General features: G+C 43.5%; 1 protein-coding gene across 2 annotated transcripts in view; it reads right to left on the reverse strand.

Annotated features, from left to right (window-relative positions):
• The window catches only part of Gprk1 (G protein-coupled receptor kinase 1), a 60,028-nt gene extending 41,145 nt beyond the window's left edge, over positions 1-18,883 (reverse strand). Inside the window, exons 1-6 of one of the 2 annotated variants that reach the window (XM_022086579.2) lie at positions 18,507-18,883; positions 14,089-14,165; positions 9,018-9,091; positions 2,607-2,708; positions 363-437; positions 195-256 (exon numbers count right to left, since the gene is read on the reverse strand). In XM_022086579.2, the coding sequence (XP_021942271.1) occupies positions 195-256; positions 363-437; positions 2,607-2,708; positions 9,018-9,091; positions 14,089-14,165; positions 18,507-18,619 (503 nt within the window). In that variant the 5' untranslated portion in view covers positions 18,620-18,883. Of the gene's footprint in view, positions 1-194; positions 257-362; positions 438-2,606; positions 2,709-2,896; positions 3,733-9,017; positions 9,092-14,088; positions 14,166-18,506 lie in introns of those variants that run through there. The other variant, XM_022086582.2, reaches the window with a different exon arrangement.
• Between the last annotated feature and the right edge of the window lie 77 nt (positions 18,884-18,960).

The raw sequence follows: 18,960 nt of genomic DNA on the forward strand, positions 1-18,960 counted from the left end.
GCAATTACTTGGTTCAAAATAATCTGTAATATCACTATATATATATGAAGTTAACAAGATTTCTTCTGATCTTCTTAGCCTTCAGTACCTAACAAGATTTTAGTATATTAGTCCCACAAACTGCAATCTCTCACCTAAACTACCCCAGGTGTTAAGGTGTTTGCGCTCCTGATAATTATTACCTTCATTCTCACCTTTCTAAAAACTTCTTGAAAGGTACACCTCTAAGATGATTATAAATCTCTTCGATGTATGGCTACAAACAGATAAACATGAGTAGATCAATTACATTATGAAAAAATAATATAATGTATATCACAGTGAAAACACATTTATACAATCTGCTTCCAATTTGCACTTACCTCAAATAAATTAACTGGAATTTCATTCTTCATTAAATACTTTTGTACATGAAGCACTGCTTCTTTTGAATAATCCTATAAAAACAGCAAAATTCAGGTGTAGAAACTGTCCTTGAAATAAACTAAATATGTGTGGTATACAGCTTCTGTAAAGAAGTAACCACCAATTCACAGTCTTCCTAAAAGTATGCACACTGGGAAAAAGAATCAACGAGAAAATTACAAAGAATCACAGGCATTTCACATACTTAACATTACATTAAAGCATAATTGCCTGGTTCATAAAATATATTAATTACAGAAAGTAATTATGCTATTTCCATTATTTGAAGCTTTTGGGGCGACGTAACTCAATAAAATCTTCTCGGGCGATCAGCAGCGTCAAATGGTTCAGGGTTCTCGTGATGAGGACGGAGATGGTTCCTGAAATGTCAGTTTCCTCTTTTAACCATTTGCCGCGGCTGATTGCCCAAGAAGATTTTACTGAAAATGGAATTTGTGTTTCAATTTGGAAGAAAAGCAAATTACTCTTTTTCATCACCAGTCAGACTTTTCTCTGATGCACTTTCCAGGAAGAAACTGTGTCAGAAAAGCCCTTGAAGGTACATGCATTCAATATTTTAACTGGAAGACCTAAAATAAGTTTTTACATTGTCACATGGAGGCAGTCACCACATTTATGCATGTGACTCCAGAATATGCATTGCACTACGAACACTCAACCCCACTGAACGATCAAGCAGTAGAAAGTTATCAACACCACAGTCCTGTCTCAATATCTTCTTTGAGCTGTTGAAGTGCATAATCAAACTCTTCCTATCAGTGACTGTGTTGCCAGATCAGACCAGTCTTCTGGACACTCAAATGAAAATGCAGAAGGTCTGAAATCTTCTTCACAGCACAAATCACCGTGACAGCTTTTCTGTTTTGTAAGCAACTTTATCAACAGCAAAACCAGCAGCGTGGAATATCACACGTTATGCCCATTTCCTGGATTTGACAGCAGATCAAGATGTCATCAGAAAGACTGGCCCCACCTATAGCTTGATTATGCAATTTTAAGTTCACAAACTCCGACATATTTCTTATTCCAGTGTTCAACCCGATCAATAGATTCTTTAACCACGAAGTTTCATCCAAGGACAACAATTCTGTTATCAACCCATTCTATGAGGATGATATCATTTTTTTCAGAATATCCACTGTTTCGCCTGTTTGCCTGGCATTAGTGGAACATCTGCACATCTGCTGATCCTAGCAGCACAAATGCAATCCTACCTGAAGGCTTGAAAATTCTGTATCAAGAAACAAACTGCCAAAAAATAAATTCTGGCCCTTTTCAGTTTTGACTTATTATCTAAATTAAGATTATCTGGTGAACGTTGATCAACTACTTACAGTGATTAAATTTCATTGCTGCTCATTCATACATAAAGAGAAACGCTTCCCCCAGTACATTACAAGGCAATATGGCTCTAAATCAACATCAGCAGAATATAAAACAACTCAGTCAGAAAGTTCCTCAAAATTTGGTTTCGTATTTCTCTCAGCACACTTCAAGACAATATGATTGTACGTGAACATCTCCCTCAGCGGACTAGGACGCCACAGGGTTCCAAAGAAACAACTGTCAGGACAATAATATGAGTGAACCTTATTTCTAAAAGAACGAGCGAACAAGCACAACTTTAAAATAACAATGCTGACTGGTTTTCATAAATTTTAACAGGATGCAACCATCCCAATTACCACTTTAATGCAACAGATTAAAATACGATAATTTTAATTTTCAAGTTTTAAGATTAAAAAGCATTAAAATGAGCATACTTATATGATGTAAAGGATGAATTTTTATCCAAATGTAAAACCACTGAAGATGGCATCATGAGGACTGAATTGTATGTGTCTATTTAGAATGACAAATGACAAAAAGCCACTAATATGTGAAATGAATGTTTTTGTCAGAAGGTTCCACGAAACCACTGTTCTAGAGGAGTATGTCCCGCAGCTCACTTCAAGACAATAAAATTTATTGATGAATATCTCTATCAGCAGATTACATACACTTCCATAAAAACACAAGTGCCAGATGGGCCCCCAAACTGTGGCTCTACAGAGGTACTCCCCATAGCACACTAAACAGATTTCGCAGAGAAGATTTCCATTGGCAGGTTCTACACAACCATCTTAAAGACAAGGCATCAAACAAACGAAGATCCTTCTGACAGGGACAAAGCTGCTTACGTGCGAATGCGACAAAAGCTCCTTCATGATGAAGTTGTCGTATATTTCTCGTGCCTGTTTCCGCCTGTCCTCCGCACACTCTAGCTTCTCAAACTGCTTGATCTGCAACAAATTACATTAAACATTCTGTTACACTTGCAGTTGACAGAGCTTCCCCAAAGCAAGATGCTTGAACAGTGCCCTGGTAATAATAAATATACTAAAACCTGCTTAAAGAGGAATACCAAATGCCATAGACACATTTCCACTTAATACAGGTTTTTCTACATAAAATACTGCACAGTGCATACCTCATGTGTTTGTAGCCCACAGCGCAGAACGGCAATACATATTTTCTTTTTTATTTCTCTCAATTTTTTCAGTGTTCCATTTAAGTTCTTTGTCTACAGCCCAACATGGCTTCCTACATCTGCAAGCAGCCTTCCTTCTCATCCAGGTCTAATTCCACATTTTAGAAAATTATATGAACAGAAAATAATAAATATTAGAGAAGACCAGTTTCCAAAAGTCTTGACTTCACTTTCCATGCAAAGCAGTTTCATTACATTCACACTTTCACTGCAGTAAAAACGCTGTCGCACACAAGTTCCGGCGTATTTATTTGGGTCCATACTAACATTATTTAATGTCATATCAGATTTGTGTTCTGAATATTACAGCCACATAACAGCATACGGGCATATACAAATTAAGAGCTGAATAAGGCAAGACGCAAGATACGATGAAAATGGTGGCTCCACGAAGAAATGTACACGTTAAGAACTCAAAGAAGGAAATAGTACGTTACTTAACTGGCGCTGAAAAGCTTTCCCTCCACTGTTGTTAAGTTTGTTTATTCCTTCCATTACTTATCTACATGTTCTTAACCGCACTGCTTACCATCACTGAATGGGAGAACAAATGTAAATGAGTTGGGAAGAATCTAGCAAGGAAGCCTGAAGGGAAAATTTCAGGTTAAAGCAGCCTATCTACAGGCAACGTATGAAACCTGGGAACGATGCAAAATGTAGCTAACATTCAGTGCACCTAAGAATACAGCAAGGCCTTAATGCGCAAATAATGAACTCTGGAAAAATGCATGCTTTCACCAATTACTGAACATCAAATTTTTTTTTTGGTTATTTCCAAATATATTTAGGTTAAATGACCAATCACTTAATTAAATTTATGAATAAACTTCAATATTTTCTAAAACTCAACTTGTACTTAACCAACAGATGGTTCAGCTGCAGAGGGCGCATCGCCAAGGTGACGTAAGATTCGTATATGAAACGCCAAAGTTTGAATTCCGAAACCTAAACAGAGCACGTCCGTAAATTTCTACGAGAAGAAGCCAGCCATTTTCGGTGCCACCTGTTATTAATCGCTGGTATTTCCTGAAGAGCGCCGGCCGGGAACGAAATAACTTCCTGGAAAAAATTTTACTTCAACAAGCGCGAGTAAACTGGACGGCGGAAGTGAACTGGGCAGACCCACCACAAACAACACAGTGCATGCAACGTGACAAAAGAACGACATCGCGATGCGAAACTTCCCACGAAGGAAGGAAACGAGCGGTCTTCTTTTCCCTACAGCCAACCTGCAGAGGCGCTTCATCAATTCGGCAGGAAGAAACCGGATTATGACGTCATCACAGTCTGTTACGTAAATACAGCCTCAAGCGTTCAGAACTCTGCGTGTGGTTAGTCAAGACGTCGTGTGAAGAGCAGGAAACCTAATAAAATCAAACAAATAAGCGTTTAACGAAGTCCGCTAGATACAATGGCCATTTCTCACAGTTTTCTCTTGCACCGTAGAATTTGCTGGACAGAACGAACTCTTCACATTTCTGAACATTCCGCCTTTTTTTTAAGAAACAGCGCCGATTCAAAAGTGACGCATTCTTGCACGCGTTACGTTTTCAGGCGCTAGATACGCACACGCACGCTTCAACATTTCACCAACGACGAGAACAGAAAGTGGTGCACCCGCGTCTCTGCAAAGAACACGGCGAATGCCAGCAAACGATCCAGTGCCAGGTCACGAATGTGGTGGGTTGCGGGCACATCCACAACTTCCTGACACACCGCACACGGAGTCCGTCGAATTGCATCCTTAACACCCGCCGTTCTTGCGGATAGCTGGAATTAGGCCCACGTTCCAGAGTCGTTGGCAGTGTCCGCTCGTAGCAAAAAGATCTGCACTGGTAAAACGTGTTTGTCGCTGTGCAAAGTTAAAGCGGCCCTCGATATTCGGCAACGAATCGGGGGAGGAGGAAAACACGCAAAGGGGGCAGAATTTGTCGTGATGCCAAGAAGATGCTCGGGAGTGGTCAGTCTGCAACTCATCAGACTGGTCTTAGAGCGGGCGAGCAGAGAAAGCTGTCCAAGACACACAACAAAGAAAGCGATCTAGAGAGGCCAAACAGATGTCACTAGCGCAGAAACGTCGTCTGTTCCAGTTCCGACTCTGGACGGCCAGGACACTACGTTACACGCGGCTCTGTCCTACTACAGCAGCCGCCAGCACATTCCACGCTTCCAGGCCACAAAAGGACTTCACCCCCGCCGCGCACATCGAAAATACGCGAATCGGGGAACGTGTAATACGACGGCGGACCTTCTTAGCCCCACCCCCCTCCTGTGACGAAAATGTGGGGCGAATCAATCAGTGAAACTGCGCGCGAAGCAGAGCGCCTGCGCAGCAGCTTCCACCGTGTCGGGGTCAGGATACTCCTCGCAAGACACTGAAAGAGCGCGCATGCGAAAACGCGTTTTACGACGGCCACTTCGCGGCGCTGACATGAGGCGAGCGGCATCGACGAACATGTTCAACGGCGAAAGCTGTTGTCCGAAGAACGCGACCTTCGCCGCGTGGAACGTGAGATCGCGCCCTCAAAATCCAGCGTTGCATAAAACTGAGTGTATCGACAGAAGAGAATTGGGAATTGGGGCTTTCTTAGAAACAGGCCGAAAGAAAAGTTTGGCGTGTCACTGGGATCTGTCTTCAAGCACTTTTAGCATCGTTTGTGATTTCCAACTTGTATTTGCGAGGGAAAACACTCGTAGTTCGCTCTTTGTAGCGGGAAGAACGGCTCGCAATTTCTCGGCTACTGAGCTGGTTTTATCGGTAAAGCTTCCGACCGGCTTACGGCGACGTTATAAATCGAAGACCCATGAAGTACTTAGACAGACGAATTTCCAACAGGCAACAAGTTGTGTAATCACGAAAAACGAGCAGCTGTAGGGGGCGCAGGGAGTATTCGATCTGCACAATGAATTACACAGGGCACCATCTTTAAAAATGTAAGTGCGATGACTGTGTTCCTGACAGCAAACACGAAAATGCAAAACAGGGTCCAAGGCAGGTGAGAGATGGATTAAAAAGAGGAGTTTCTTTTCTTTGTCAATATCCTTTGTTGTAATTTGGCACGTGATTTGTGAACGTATCTTTTCCGGTTATAATCGAGCTTTGCTGTGCGCGTTTCGGTATTTGTTTTACTGTAATCTGGGGTAAACTTTTGGTCATAACATTTGTGGCGGTCTGATGTTTCCTGAAGAAATAGCAGCCCGCTGCACCCACCGTTCGACGAAGCGGGCGCGAAAACCTCAGATCCTACTGTGCCCATTTCGGCAGAAGATTTCCGTTCAGCCAATCGCGGACACCGTGGGCCGTTCTTTCCAAGCCCTCCTGCAGGACTTCTCTGGAATCCGAATGCTTTCCGCCAGCCTTTGATGCGATAAACTGACGACCAGTTTCGAGACGGGGCCCCGAACGTCCGAGTCTTTCTACTTCCAGACTTTCTCTCACTCAGCGCGCTCTGATTTCCCACTTCCGCTGGTCACTAGCCACGTTATCAGCCTGTAAAGAGACCACCGGGTAAGCAGGCAAGAAAAAGTCGAGCATCTACGACGGCTTCCTGCGGCGATGAAGCCAGGAGATCGGCGAGGCCGAAGTAATCGATAAGAAATTTTTTTGCACGGATTCGCGCGTACTAATTTTTGAAGCGACAGGTTCGTGATGTGAAAAAATGGTGGCCGACACTGGAGAGCCACAGCAAACGTGGCCAAGAGACGATAACACAGCTGTTTGGTCTGGAGGACTGCGCGAATTTCAACATCGATTTTGCTTCACACGAAACTCGAATCAAAATGGGTCGAGATTCCGGGTTTTCCGCTACACAAAAAACAGGACCTCACTGTGACGCAGCGTAAATATTTACGGAGCCACAAACAAAATGCCCGACCCTAAGAGGCATTTCTTTCGAGAGCAGCTGCTGCCACCTGGATGCATGACGGCAAGTATCGATCGACTAGTCCGAGGCTCTAGTCAGGGGTGTCCCAACCAAACAACGCGTCTTCTGACCCCACAGAGCGGAAGACCCAGTGGACAATCCCAGTCTTCAGAGACACGCAATTTCTCGGTGTTCTAACGCCGATACCGAAACGCGTGTTTACCCCGAAAGAGGTAGGCACATGAAGAAGTTTAGTTCTAAACAAGTCCGTGAGGCTCCACGGCCGAAATAAGAAAGAATCTGAATAATTTCTTTGGATACTTACGCAGGTCCTCGTGTAATTTGTGAAATTTGGCTTTCAAGTGGAGGGAACCAAAATTTATTTCGCCGTCCGCGCGCGCCAGCCCTCATGACGGAAGGCGTCGTCTTCCAGCACGAACCAGCGAACCAGAAAGCCCCAAGCAACTGAGAATTCTAAGTTCCTACAAAATGGCAGACGAACATCTACGAGTATCGACCCTAGAGCCTTCTACTACAATGACGCAGACTGATCTTCGAAGAAGAATAAGAAGAAGAAGAATAAGCACGCGTGTTCTAGTGTTTTCATCGGTTTCTGTGATTTTAAGATCATTTGGTGTTTAGAGTGAAATAAGTAAAATAAAACACAAACAGAACACGAACGTCCTCCTCGCTCCGGCCAACCGCCCGCCACCTGAGCGGTCCTTGGGAGGAAGAGGCGGGTGGACGGTCTTCGTGCGTCACTGAATGCGGGTTTCTTTCGCCTCTTCGTCGTTCATTTACTTTTCCCCCCCAGACCGACACTCGGAGCAGAAATTCAACTTCCTGGCACGCGGATGCCAGCGTCTCCCGGAAAATCGTGACCGCCGCGAAAACCTCGCGTTAACGGCGGGGCTCCAGGATTTCCTGACACTGGAGGCAGAGAACGTCTTCAACGCGAACGTCAAAGTGTAACCCCACAGCCACCGGACGGATCTGGATGAAATTTGGTACTGACGTTACGCGATCGTGTTTGCCCTAAGATCGAAGTCTTCAGACTTTCCACGACCGAAGGCGGACGAAGAAACTTGTGAGGTGCATTTGCAACATTTTCTAAAAACACAAAAATGCTTTCTATATCGGGAAATAACAACATGGCGGCCCCGTGAGTCATCGTCGATTTGCGCTCTTAAAGACGCGTCATTTGCATAGTTCGAAGGCAAAGTCGTCCGCGAGTCCAGGGGGACCGCACCACCGACCACGGCGTCTTCGTCTTCTGACTAGCGACTCTGCGCTGTTTCTGGTGCGTCTTACCTTCCATAATCTGTCCTGAGCTGGGCCCGTGCCAGCAAAGGGGCGAAGTTCCACTCTCTCCGAAATACGAGAGGCCTTAGAGCGTCTTGAAGTTTTCGAAACGCTGGTCTGGAGTCCGTCTTCGGGAAGCCAAGAGTTAGCACGCAAACTAATCGCGATTTGTTCCATTTCCAAGGCCGTCGACTTCAGACACCGCCCTTAGGCTTAATCATACGGATTAGATTCGAACGCCCCGCACCCCCACTTCTCGCTACGCCACACGTAAACAGAGCTCGTCCGTGTAATGTCCTCAGACCACTTCGTTTTAATTCACATCGCAAATTCATCCAATTTTCCTTTCATATCCCCACGAAAGACGAAAACACGCACGCATTTGTTTATGATTGTACAAAAGTTCTTCGCCTGAAATCACCGGCCGCGTATTTAAAGAGCAGGACGCAGACGAACTTCGAGTCCTTGCAGCAGCAGACTGGGGACGCGCCTTTCTGCGGGCAGGAATGCTCTGCCCTATCAAGGGTCATCCGCCCTCGGTTCGCTTTGTGGCTGTCGACGGCTCTTCGTTCTGATGGAAATTTAAAAAGCAATGCTGACAAAGCTCCCCCTTCTTTGAGACCACTTATGTACCGGACAAATGTTTCAACTACACGTGGGCCCTTTTAAAATAATGAAAAAAATAAACAAATACAAGAAGAACTTCCGAAAAGGCAAGCGTACCTAGGCGGCGCTAGTGTCGGCCAACGACCCTGAGCAGGTGGAACGTAACCCCGGCGTAAATCGGGGCCCACGTGTGATTTAATCCGTACACCGAATTCAATGAGAGACTCTCTCCTTACTGAATCCGACGTCTTCTGAAAGACTTTGTATTTGATACCCACTTCCTCACTCACCTCCTCGTAGAATCTGAGCTGGGGGACGGGTTCTTCGGCCATCGTCTCGCAGAAGTCCTTGAACAACAGATAACCTGAAACAAGAAGAAGCCCTCAGACAGAGGCAGGCCACGTATTTCCGTAAAATAAATTACTTACACTGTCGATTTTCTCCAACTACGACAGTAAATACTAAGTTGGCATAAAGGGAGATGCTCGTAGCAGATACGAACAACGCATTCCAATTCAGCGGCCGTCGACAATGCGAGAGAAACGGAGTTTCATTTGAAAGGACGAGGGTGACGCTGGAGCTGAGGCCCTTCTGCGTCCCCCCCCCCAAACGAAGAAGGTTCCTTGCGACGGTTGGAAGGATGTGGCATTCTGAACTACGTACCCTCCTCGTTTTTAGCAGCTCAGCGCCTGCGCCGCGGCCCGCATTGGATGGAGCCGTCTCTGATCCAAAGAACACGCAGTAAACCAGCGTAAATGTAATTTCACTAAAAGTAAACTGTTTATCGTGCAGGCACGCAGGGCTCCGGGACGTTACCGGAAGATGCGACTTGCAAATACCGAGGCGGGTCATCGTGCACAAGCCCGACACCGTAAAGAAATGACGGATGTAAGCGACAGACAAACATTCTTCACCAACTCTAAAAATACCCACTTATATCCGGATGAAAGGGGTCGGACTCCGTTGCCTCGCCGCTGGCAATCGCCGACAGTTACGCGCGCGGCTCCCGGCAGGAACCGCGTCGGTCTCCGCCCAGCGCTAACAGCAACTGCCGATAAACTCATTCACACAGCAGCGCACCTGAGCGTACAAGCGCGTTAATTACTCGTTACTATGGAGTGAGTGTGGACATGATTCGATAGCGCCGAAGGGCGTGTGAGAAAATTTCGTCACAAATTTACCGACATCAGAGTTCAAGGCATAAAAGGCAACACGGAGGTCCACTCGGTCACTTGCCGTGGAGGAACCTAAGAAAGACACACACACAACAGAAATGACGAGCGCCTTGCGCAAGAGAACGGCATCCCGAAATTGTCAGCTGCCAAAGCGACGAAGCCGTAAATTTGAAGCTATTTAAATTGTGCGTGCATAGGGACACCATTTTCAGTCCCTCTTATAAAACGGCGAGCTCGTCTGACTTGTATCGGGAAAATCTTTAATCGTTTGGCGGGCAGTCAAGCGGGTCCTGCCGAGAGCAGGGAATTGACACTTGCGTGCAATTGTCACCGAAAGCATTCGCAATAAATCCAATGTTATTGCCTCAAAATGATAGCAGTATGGGACGAAACGCGTGTTGGAGGAATGGACGGACGGCCTGCGTTGTTATGTTCGTGCAGTGACACCTCCGCCACTCATCCCGTGATAAAAATATTCAACTGAATCAACCAGAATTTAATTAACGACACAAGCTCACCGATTCCAAAAGACCTTCCTTTCGAAACTCGACAATGCTAACTTAGTTTATACAGTCAGTTGTACCAATATCGGGTGCCGAACTCACAGTCGTCGTTAGCATCTGACCCGCGGACACAGCACGAGCCACCGCAAAGGCCGCGTGACACGACGGCCCGCCCCAACATTTTGACTCAACTGACGTAGCTCAGAAAATCCGCAATTCTATTTAAGCGTGAGTCACGCGTCATTGCACCTTCGACACATAACGAACGAGAGTTAGGGCGGTATCGCACTAGGATGCCAACGGGAGGCCATGCCATGGCGCAGCTGCCAGCATCTCGGCCAAACTCAATGCATTAATTTAGTAGTCATATATCGCACCTGGCAACCGTCTGGCAGCGCTTCCAACCAAGATGCCAAGTTCAATTGCTACTGGCATCGCTGCCAAGGCCAAATCAACATCACACGACAATATGTGGCCAGTCCATTGACGTCCGTGCGTGAATGTGCTTGTGTGTATTTCTGTTTCTTCCAAACGTGGATAATTTCGACACCGAAAGATTGATAATTGAAATTCAGTCCCGACCATCACTACGGGATTCATCTGCTATTGAATACGCAAACCGGGACTTGAAAAAAGGAAACTGGGAAGAACTTGTGGAAATATTTGGAGGAGATTTATTTACAGTAGAAAAGAAAGAATTTGCTAAGAAGTGTTTCTATGGCTTTATTTGTGGGGCCGCTTTCCAATATGGCAACTTGATTTTTAAGTTTTTTTGTTTAGTAATCTATATATCTATCTACATATCACAAATAATGTGAATTAAGAAGAAACCTGCTTTTATAATGTTTTATTAAATAAAGTCTGTTCATGTAATATTACATGTGATTTGCAAGAACTGAAATGTTTCAAATTCAATAATGGTATGGACTTGCAAAGTGTGCGTATGGAGAATTTTTCTTACTTATTTCTTTGTTACAGAATTGAAATTCACTCCAGGTATGTAGTTTTGATAACGGTAAATCTCATTTTCTCAAAAGTGATAAGAGTGGACATTTCTCCTTGCTAATAGGCCTTCATTTCGTGATCTCATAATGCTGATCCATCTGTTCGCTCGACTGGCGTCGAAAGCTGGCAGCTGGACGCCATGGCATCGCTGTTGGTGTCGCTGCCATGGCATCTTAGTGCGACCAGCCACAAGCACAGGAACTTACAATTCCTTAGTTATTGACTGAACTAATTTGTTCACGTGCTTTACGACAGCCACTCGTGAAACAATAAAAATCACGCCACTGCTTTCCAAACTCTTCCCTTCATTACCCAAAACCTCCTTTTACCCACCAACTGCAGAGAAGCAAACAAATTTGATGCGATGTCTTTGTTTTTAAACCTCAGCCACAAAAAAATTGGTAATTATTCACCATGAATGAGTGCAACGCCACTGCAAAATTGGGAGCAATTGGAGACAGAGCATACCTCACGCCGTACTCGGGATTCTGTGCTCTTTATGAAGACAAGAGCGGAAAATCCTACTCCACACATGCGGGTGTGTCGTTACCCAAAGAAAAACACTTTTACCCAGATTTAGGAAGCACTGCTGTATATGGAGGCTGCAACGACTTCTGAAACGTCGGTAAAGTTCTACCTGATTAGAAGACAGCGATCTTCGAGTGAAAGAGATAATATTAAATAAATTTAAATTAAACTGAGATTCGTGCCATTATCAAGACAACAATTTTGCGCCGAATGCAAATTTTTGGGAACGCTAAAAATACTACGAGGCGTCGGCAAACAAAAGGCACTGAGAAATACGTCCAGATTCACAAACATCGCTCTTAAAAAATATTAGAATCGCTGGGCACGGAGACGAAAGCGTTCCTGAGATACGAACGAAGAAGGTTTGTGAGTGGCCACGTCGAAAGTCAGAATCGGTTCGTCCTCGAGTAATAAAACAGAGGGAATGTGAAATTAAGGAAGGCACAAATGATTATGAATGGAAAATTAAAATGCTTTGGAAACATTACTCAGAAGATAAGTAAGTCTGGAAACTGAACACCACCGCCTAGCCGGATGAAGCATTTCCAAAATCGACGAGGATAAGACCATCTTCATGAACGGTAACTCACGAAAAAGTTTATCAGAGTCACTCCTTTTTTTTAAAAAAAAAAAAGACGCAAATAGTGATTTTATTTATTTATGGAGGGCTTTAAAACACCAGAAAACCTGCATGGGACTTTGAACTTTCTGGAACGCTTATTAGGAATTGCGAGGTTCAAAGCATCAGCAAATTCAGAACGGGACGGGCTGTAAACGCAGGACCAATTACGAGAAGGCAAACACGACGCACGCGTAGTCGCAAGACGGAAATATTCTGCGAAGATCATCAGATAAGAGGGAAGGAGGAGCATCCGGTTCAGCCAAACTGAAACCTCGAAGCTCTCGGTCGGGCGCATGTCCAGTGCGGTAGGAAAATGGCTGCTGGAATCGCCTTATCAACTGAACGCCGCCGGAACAGTTTCCAAACGCATTCCTCGCTATTTTTAACGCCTCTCCGGCCTTCGGGCTCACTTCTTCCTGCTCCGGAATAAATCAAGTATTTTCTTTGTATTCCACCAAACATTCTCCACACGGCGAAACGTTCCTTTATTATTTTACGCAATGGATTGATTTCTCACAAACTTGCTACAAAACACAAGACGCCTACGCACATTTCCAGAAAACCTTATCACAAAATTACAAAATCTGCTCACGAACAGCCGAATTTCACTACAAAATTAACGTCACGGCACCTCAGCGAGGACACAGGCTGCCCCGAGGAGAGGCACGCCACTCCATCCTAGACAAGGACACGGAAGAATCGAGCGATGAGCCTCGCAACTGCGAAAAGGAGACAAAACGCAACACAAAATACTTCATGCAGACATGAACTATGATCTATCACCTGCCATGCTTCGATCCAAGGGCCCGCCGACTCGCAATGCAACAGAGAGCCACGCCATTTAATCTGAGAAATGCGCAGTCCGGACAGCGCTCAAGGCAGGTTCTGACGAAACATGAAGACAGAGCCGTTCTCGAACACCACGGAGCTGCTGCTGTTCGCGAAGTGCGAGGAATGCCCCACTAAAAGCCGTGTTTATTTAATTACACGCTGATGGTTGCTGTCGCCTTCGAAGCAACATTCTCGCGCACCAACTCCTCTTCAGGAAGGTCGCCGCGTGTCCCGTCGAGGCGGTCTCAAGTTCTGGGAATAACATGAAGTCTGGCGAATGTGATGGATGGTCCAGTTTCAGTGGCCAAAAACTCCAGGACAGTGAGTGCGTCATTGCCACTACGAACAGCCTCGCCAGTACGTACGTCCATAAAACAAAGCTCGATGTTGCTGAACAAACTCAAACTCAAACTCAAAATGCTCTTGTGATAAAAAAAAACACCTCTAAACCTTTCATGCCCCTCGCAGCCTCTGCTAACATCTGCAGACTTTCACTCGCGCTTTTGCCCATCGCTCGTGCAACTCCGCCAATGCTTCGCCACTGCCGCGTTATTTGTTTCGCCGACATACAAGACGCAACTACCGAAACGTCCCAATACGTGGCTACTCAATGCGAGATATGACGGCACCCCTCAAATGCGCTTCGCCCATTGTCAGCCATCTTGGTTATCTATAGACAAATTGTTCGTGTACTCACCCAACATTTGGTTGAAAATTTTATCGAAGTTCACTTCATTCTTCTTCTCCAGATATCTATGCATCACACTGCGCACACTGAAAAGAGAATAAACAAAAGTCATTACGAAAGCAAGATCCTGAATGATGACCAGTAAAGAAGCAATCGGCTTCTAATGAACAAAGGCACTACGATGGACCCGCGAGGGGGCACAACGCACCGTGCAGCAGACGGCCGATGCCCTGAAAGCTGTCAACGTCGCGCCGGTAAAAGCGGCACTTGGTGGCGAAAAGTACGAAGAAGGCAACAGACACCAACTAGTCCGACCTGACAGCGGCCGATCTCAACGAACGCCAAGTGCCCTCAGTGTGGAACCGAAGGCTTCCTCTTGCCCCTGACAACGATTCACAGACGCCATCTCCAGGGTGTTGCACGAGGCCTGGTCACCTTTTACATCCATTTCATGACATTTCATGACATTTTATAACTTGTTTTATTCAGTCACTTTTTTACTCAACTGTAGCAGTCCCTTGGTGAATCACAACAACAACCGATCCAATGTCAGTCCATGTTTACACTGCACACTCCGCGCAAATATAGGCCTTACTTACGGCACCCACACCGAGTAATAACTACGGGATTATAAAACATAAGCAGCGTTTCAAAAACAGACTCTTCTATGGTCTAATAATCTGCATTCTGCTGTGTCACATGAATTTCATCTCCACGTTTCACAGGACAGCTAAAATAATAAGTTCATTAATCGATGCTGCCTTGGAACTAAACTAGGACTCATAACATTATCAAGAATAATCAAAATTCGCTTCTTTCAATGTATTTCCTTTTCCCACTTCATATAAAACCCCACATTTCAATTTTGAAACTACTTACTTGCTTCAACACACAGTCACCCACCAGAGTTTTGCTTCTAGCTGAAACGAGTCCTTCGAATGCCTTCACAAAATTAAGGTTGTCACAACGCATGGCATGAACAACCTCTTGCATATCAGAACTGAAATAATAATTCCCCCCAGACTGAAAATTGTGGTGGTGGGTGGGAGCCATGTAAGTTTCTTTGCTTTTTCTGGAAATCGAGCTATTTCTCTGGATTCACTCAAAAAAATGTAATTTTTTGTGAGGTTTGAGATTTTCATGATGGCAAAAATTATGAGCACGGCCTAGTAGGTCACGACACCACGTAGTCTTGCAGGCGGTTTCAAACAATTCAGAGGAGCCTGCCACCTCCACCATCCTGGCAAACACACATGGTTACAATCTAACTAAAAACCAAAATGCATGACCATGGCAGCAAGAGAGACTGAGCTCCATCGCGAGAACATAAGCCCTTTATAGACGATCAGGCTTCCAAGTCCTTCTGCTGGAAGATTCCCATAGTAAGTAAGGGATGCTGGGCATCTGGCTTGTAGGAACTTCTGATTCCCTACTAACTGTAGGGTCCTCCATGGCAGAAGCTCCTTGGTGTTTATGTGAAGAAGCTACACAGACATGTGGATTTAATTTTAAACAAACAAATATTCAGGCCATAAAGGGATAAAATGGATAATGATTTCACCCTGGAGCCCCTCATCTACACCTGAAGGAACAAAATAATGGTCTCTCTTTAGACAAGGCACATTTCCACTCAAATTTACTCTGAATGTGGTCCTTACAAAAGCCTTCCCTTCAGGGTGTTCCTTGAAACTTGTCTCTTTCACAACCTCTCCTTTTACTTCCTTGTCAACAGGCACTTTCTGCCTTGAAATCTCTCCCTTCAGATCCTCTTGTCTTCTCTATTTCCATTCTCCCAAAATAACTAAACCACATCCCTACTATGACACCTGTCATCTGGGTTGGAGTGGATTCCAGCAGAACTGATCAAAGCAGGGGGCAAAACATTGCATTCTGCGATACACAAACTTACCTGCTCTATATGGAATAAGGAGGAAATGCCACAGCAATGGAAGGAATCTATTATTGCATGAATACATACAGAGGGTGACAAGACTGACTAATAATTATCGATGATTCTCTCTATCATCTGCATACAAAATTTTGCCCAACATTCCTCTGACAAGGTTTACTCCATACGTCAATGAAATTATTGGGGATCATCAGTGTGGGTTCTGTCATAACAAATCTACAACTGATCAAATTTTCCACATTTGCCAGATGCCAGAGAAAAAAATGGAGTACAATGGGACAGTACATAAACTATTTATAGACTTCAATAAAGCCAATGTCTCTGTTAAAGGAGAAGAATTTGGTGTACCATTTCACTATGGTAGGTGACCTGCATAATTCGCTGAGCTTCTCGCTATGCAATATTTTAAATTCCCACTTCTTTCATCCTTCATGGTCGAAATATCTTCCTGAGCACCTTGTTTTCAAACATTGCAATCTGCGTTCTTCCTTGAAGGTAAGATACAATCTTTCACAACCACACGAGACAACCGGTAAAATTATTATTTTATATATCCTGATCTTTAGTATTTTGGATAGCAAATGGGATAATAACAGTTTTTGAATTAAATAAAAACAAGCATTCCCCGAACATCTTCTGCTCTTATTATCATCATGGACCTTGATTCTATTTGTTATTGCTGATCCCAGATGCTTGTATTTTGAAACATTATCAAATGATGTGTTACTTATAACTATGATCCACCATTGTTGTTTGTTCCAATTCCCAAGTCCTTTAAATGTTGCCTGGGCCATTCCATACAATCAATCCAATTTTCAGGGTTTGCTGTAGTTTTTGTAACATGAACACTTTTACGGTGAAGGGTTGTTGGCCCTATGCTCAATCTCCAAGCTGCAGGACCACCCCTTACCGGCTAACCACTACTGCTTATTCAGCATAGTCCCAGCTAATCTTCATAACTGGAGGTTGTCCCTCCATCCATGACCTGAGGATGTGCCATTCCATGGTGACAGGGACCCACCTACTCTGGTACAAAATTCACTTTACAAGCTTGTTTTGTCATAGGACTGATGGAAAGGTAGGAAAATGGTTACATGAAACAATAATATTTGCCCAAGTTGGGATAAAGTTAAAATGCAGACCAACTAGAGTCAATACTTGACATGACTGTATTCATTTGTTATTCTGTTAGTGTTATGGTTGCCTTGATGAAGTAAACACTCATGACATGGCATGAAAAAAGCCTTTGAAATGTCAGTGTACTCCAAGCAGTATACCATCCTATATTGTTTCATTGTATATTAAATACCATCCACCACCATAAATGCAGCTTCAAAACCTGTCATTTGCTGAAGTTGATGGAACTTGTGAATTTAGCATATCATACTATGCTTTACAAGTTCCTTAGTGTCTTTACTGGTTTTAAAATTACTCTATAAATCAAATTTTGATGCCACATATACCACATAATTTTGTAGTTCTCATATTTTTCACTAATGTCATGTAATGTTCTACATCCTTGGCTAAGGCCTATAAAGGTTGTATGGAATGTAAATAAATTCTATTCTATTCTATTCTATATGGTACAATCTTCTGCAGAAATTCATCTAATGGTAATGAAGTTTTGCTGTTGCAAAAGAAAATGATCAGAATTATAGCAGGAACTCAAGTGTCATGTAGAGCATTCTTTTATATTTGCATTTTACCACCTACTTCTGAGTACATATTTGCTTTAATGAGATGTATAACAGATAAGCATAACATTTTTAAGTCAAATTCAGAGGTTCATTCAACACAAACATGATCTCTGGAAACCAGCCACTAAATTCAGTGTACCAAAACAGTGGATTCTGTGCATGTATTCAACTGTATATCAAAATCCAGTACTAATTAAGAATCTGTTTACCAACAGAAGACAATTTCAATTGGCATTAAAAGGATACTTTCTGACACAGATCTTCTACTGTGTTGACAAATTTATAAATTTTACATCATTTGCAGATGTTAATGGCATTCAAAATTTCAAACTTATAAACTCGTTTTGCCTTATTTTTTGTTAAGCACTTCTACGATGCTACTCCAATGTTTTCATTTAGGCTAGTAGTATTTCTGTCCCCTGTAGTATGATTCTTCTTTTGTACACTGACTTGCTCTACATCTTGAGAGACTAGATCAGTAATGTTGACATAAGCTAATCTCAGATAAATTTTAATGCAGTACAGAAGCGAATGAATAACACTGCCCATTCATTGCACATTTTAAACATAAATGTGTCCGTGGATTTAATTTCAAATTACGACATAAAAAGTGCTACGATTATTATATCCCTCGGCCATTCGCAAGTGAATATGTCAATGTGTCTTATTTTTTTGGAAAACTAGAAACATCTTATTCATAATGTATGATGATTGGCTGCTGTCAAAATACAGAATTCTTTCACGGCAAGAATGACAGCTGCCTTTTCAACACACACTTTAGATTGAAAATGCTGATATTTGTAATCATGATTTGTACGTACCTCGGATCTGGAAGTACAATTTTTTTACTAGCTCTGGCTGCTGGAGTACATTTGCTTTTCTCCATAGCCATCAAGTAGCTCACGTCTGCGAGCACCGCCTCTAGATCCGCCATTTTGCGACTTTTCTTTCACCTCCGACTCTCACAAACACGCACACACACACAAAACACGTAACTACAGCATACTTCAACCCAACATGGGAGGGATTCACTAATTACAACAATAAGTCGACCAATTTCGTTTAACTATGTATGTATAATACTACTAAAAGTTTCATTTATTTGGCACAGAATTTACATTTTCCATTTCTTCTTCGTTACACAACACAAACCTCACCACCAACCACACAAAACTCACTGACTGCTACCAACCTGCTTGCTGTGATGTAATCCGTGCTCTGATTGGTCAGAATATTATAGTTCTGAATGTTCCCTATAGGTTTTGCAGGCATGGG

This window comes from Zootermopsis nevadensis, unplaced genomic scaffold (assembly GCF_977971745.1).
Source record: "Zootermopsis nevadensis isolate Lab colony 2312 unplaced genomic scaffold, Znev_1.0 Znev_ptg000019l, whole genome shotgun sequence".
In the NCBI taxonomy this organism is placed as follows: Eukaryota; Metazoa; Arthropoda; class Insecta; order Blattodea; family Termopsidae; genus Zootermopsis; species Zootermopsis nevadensis.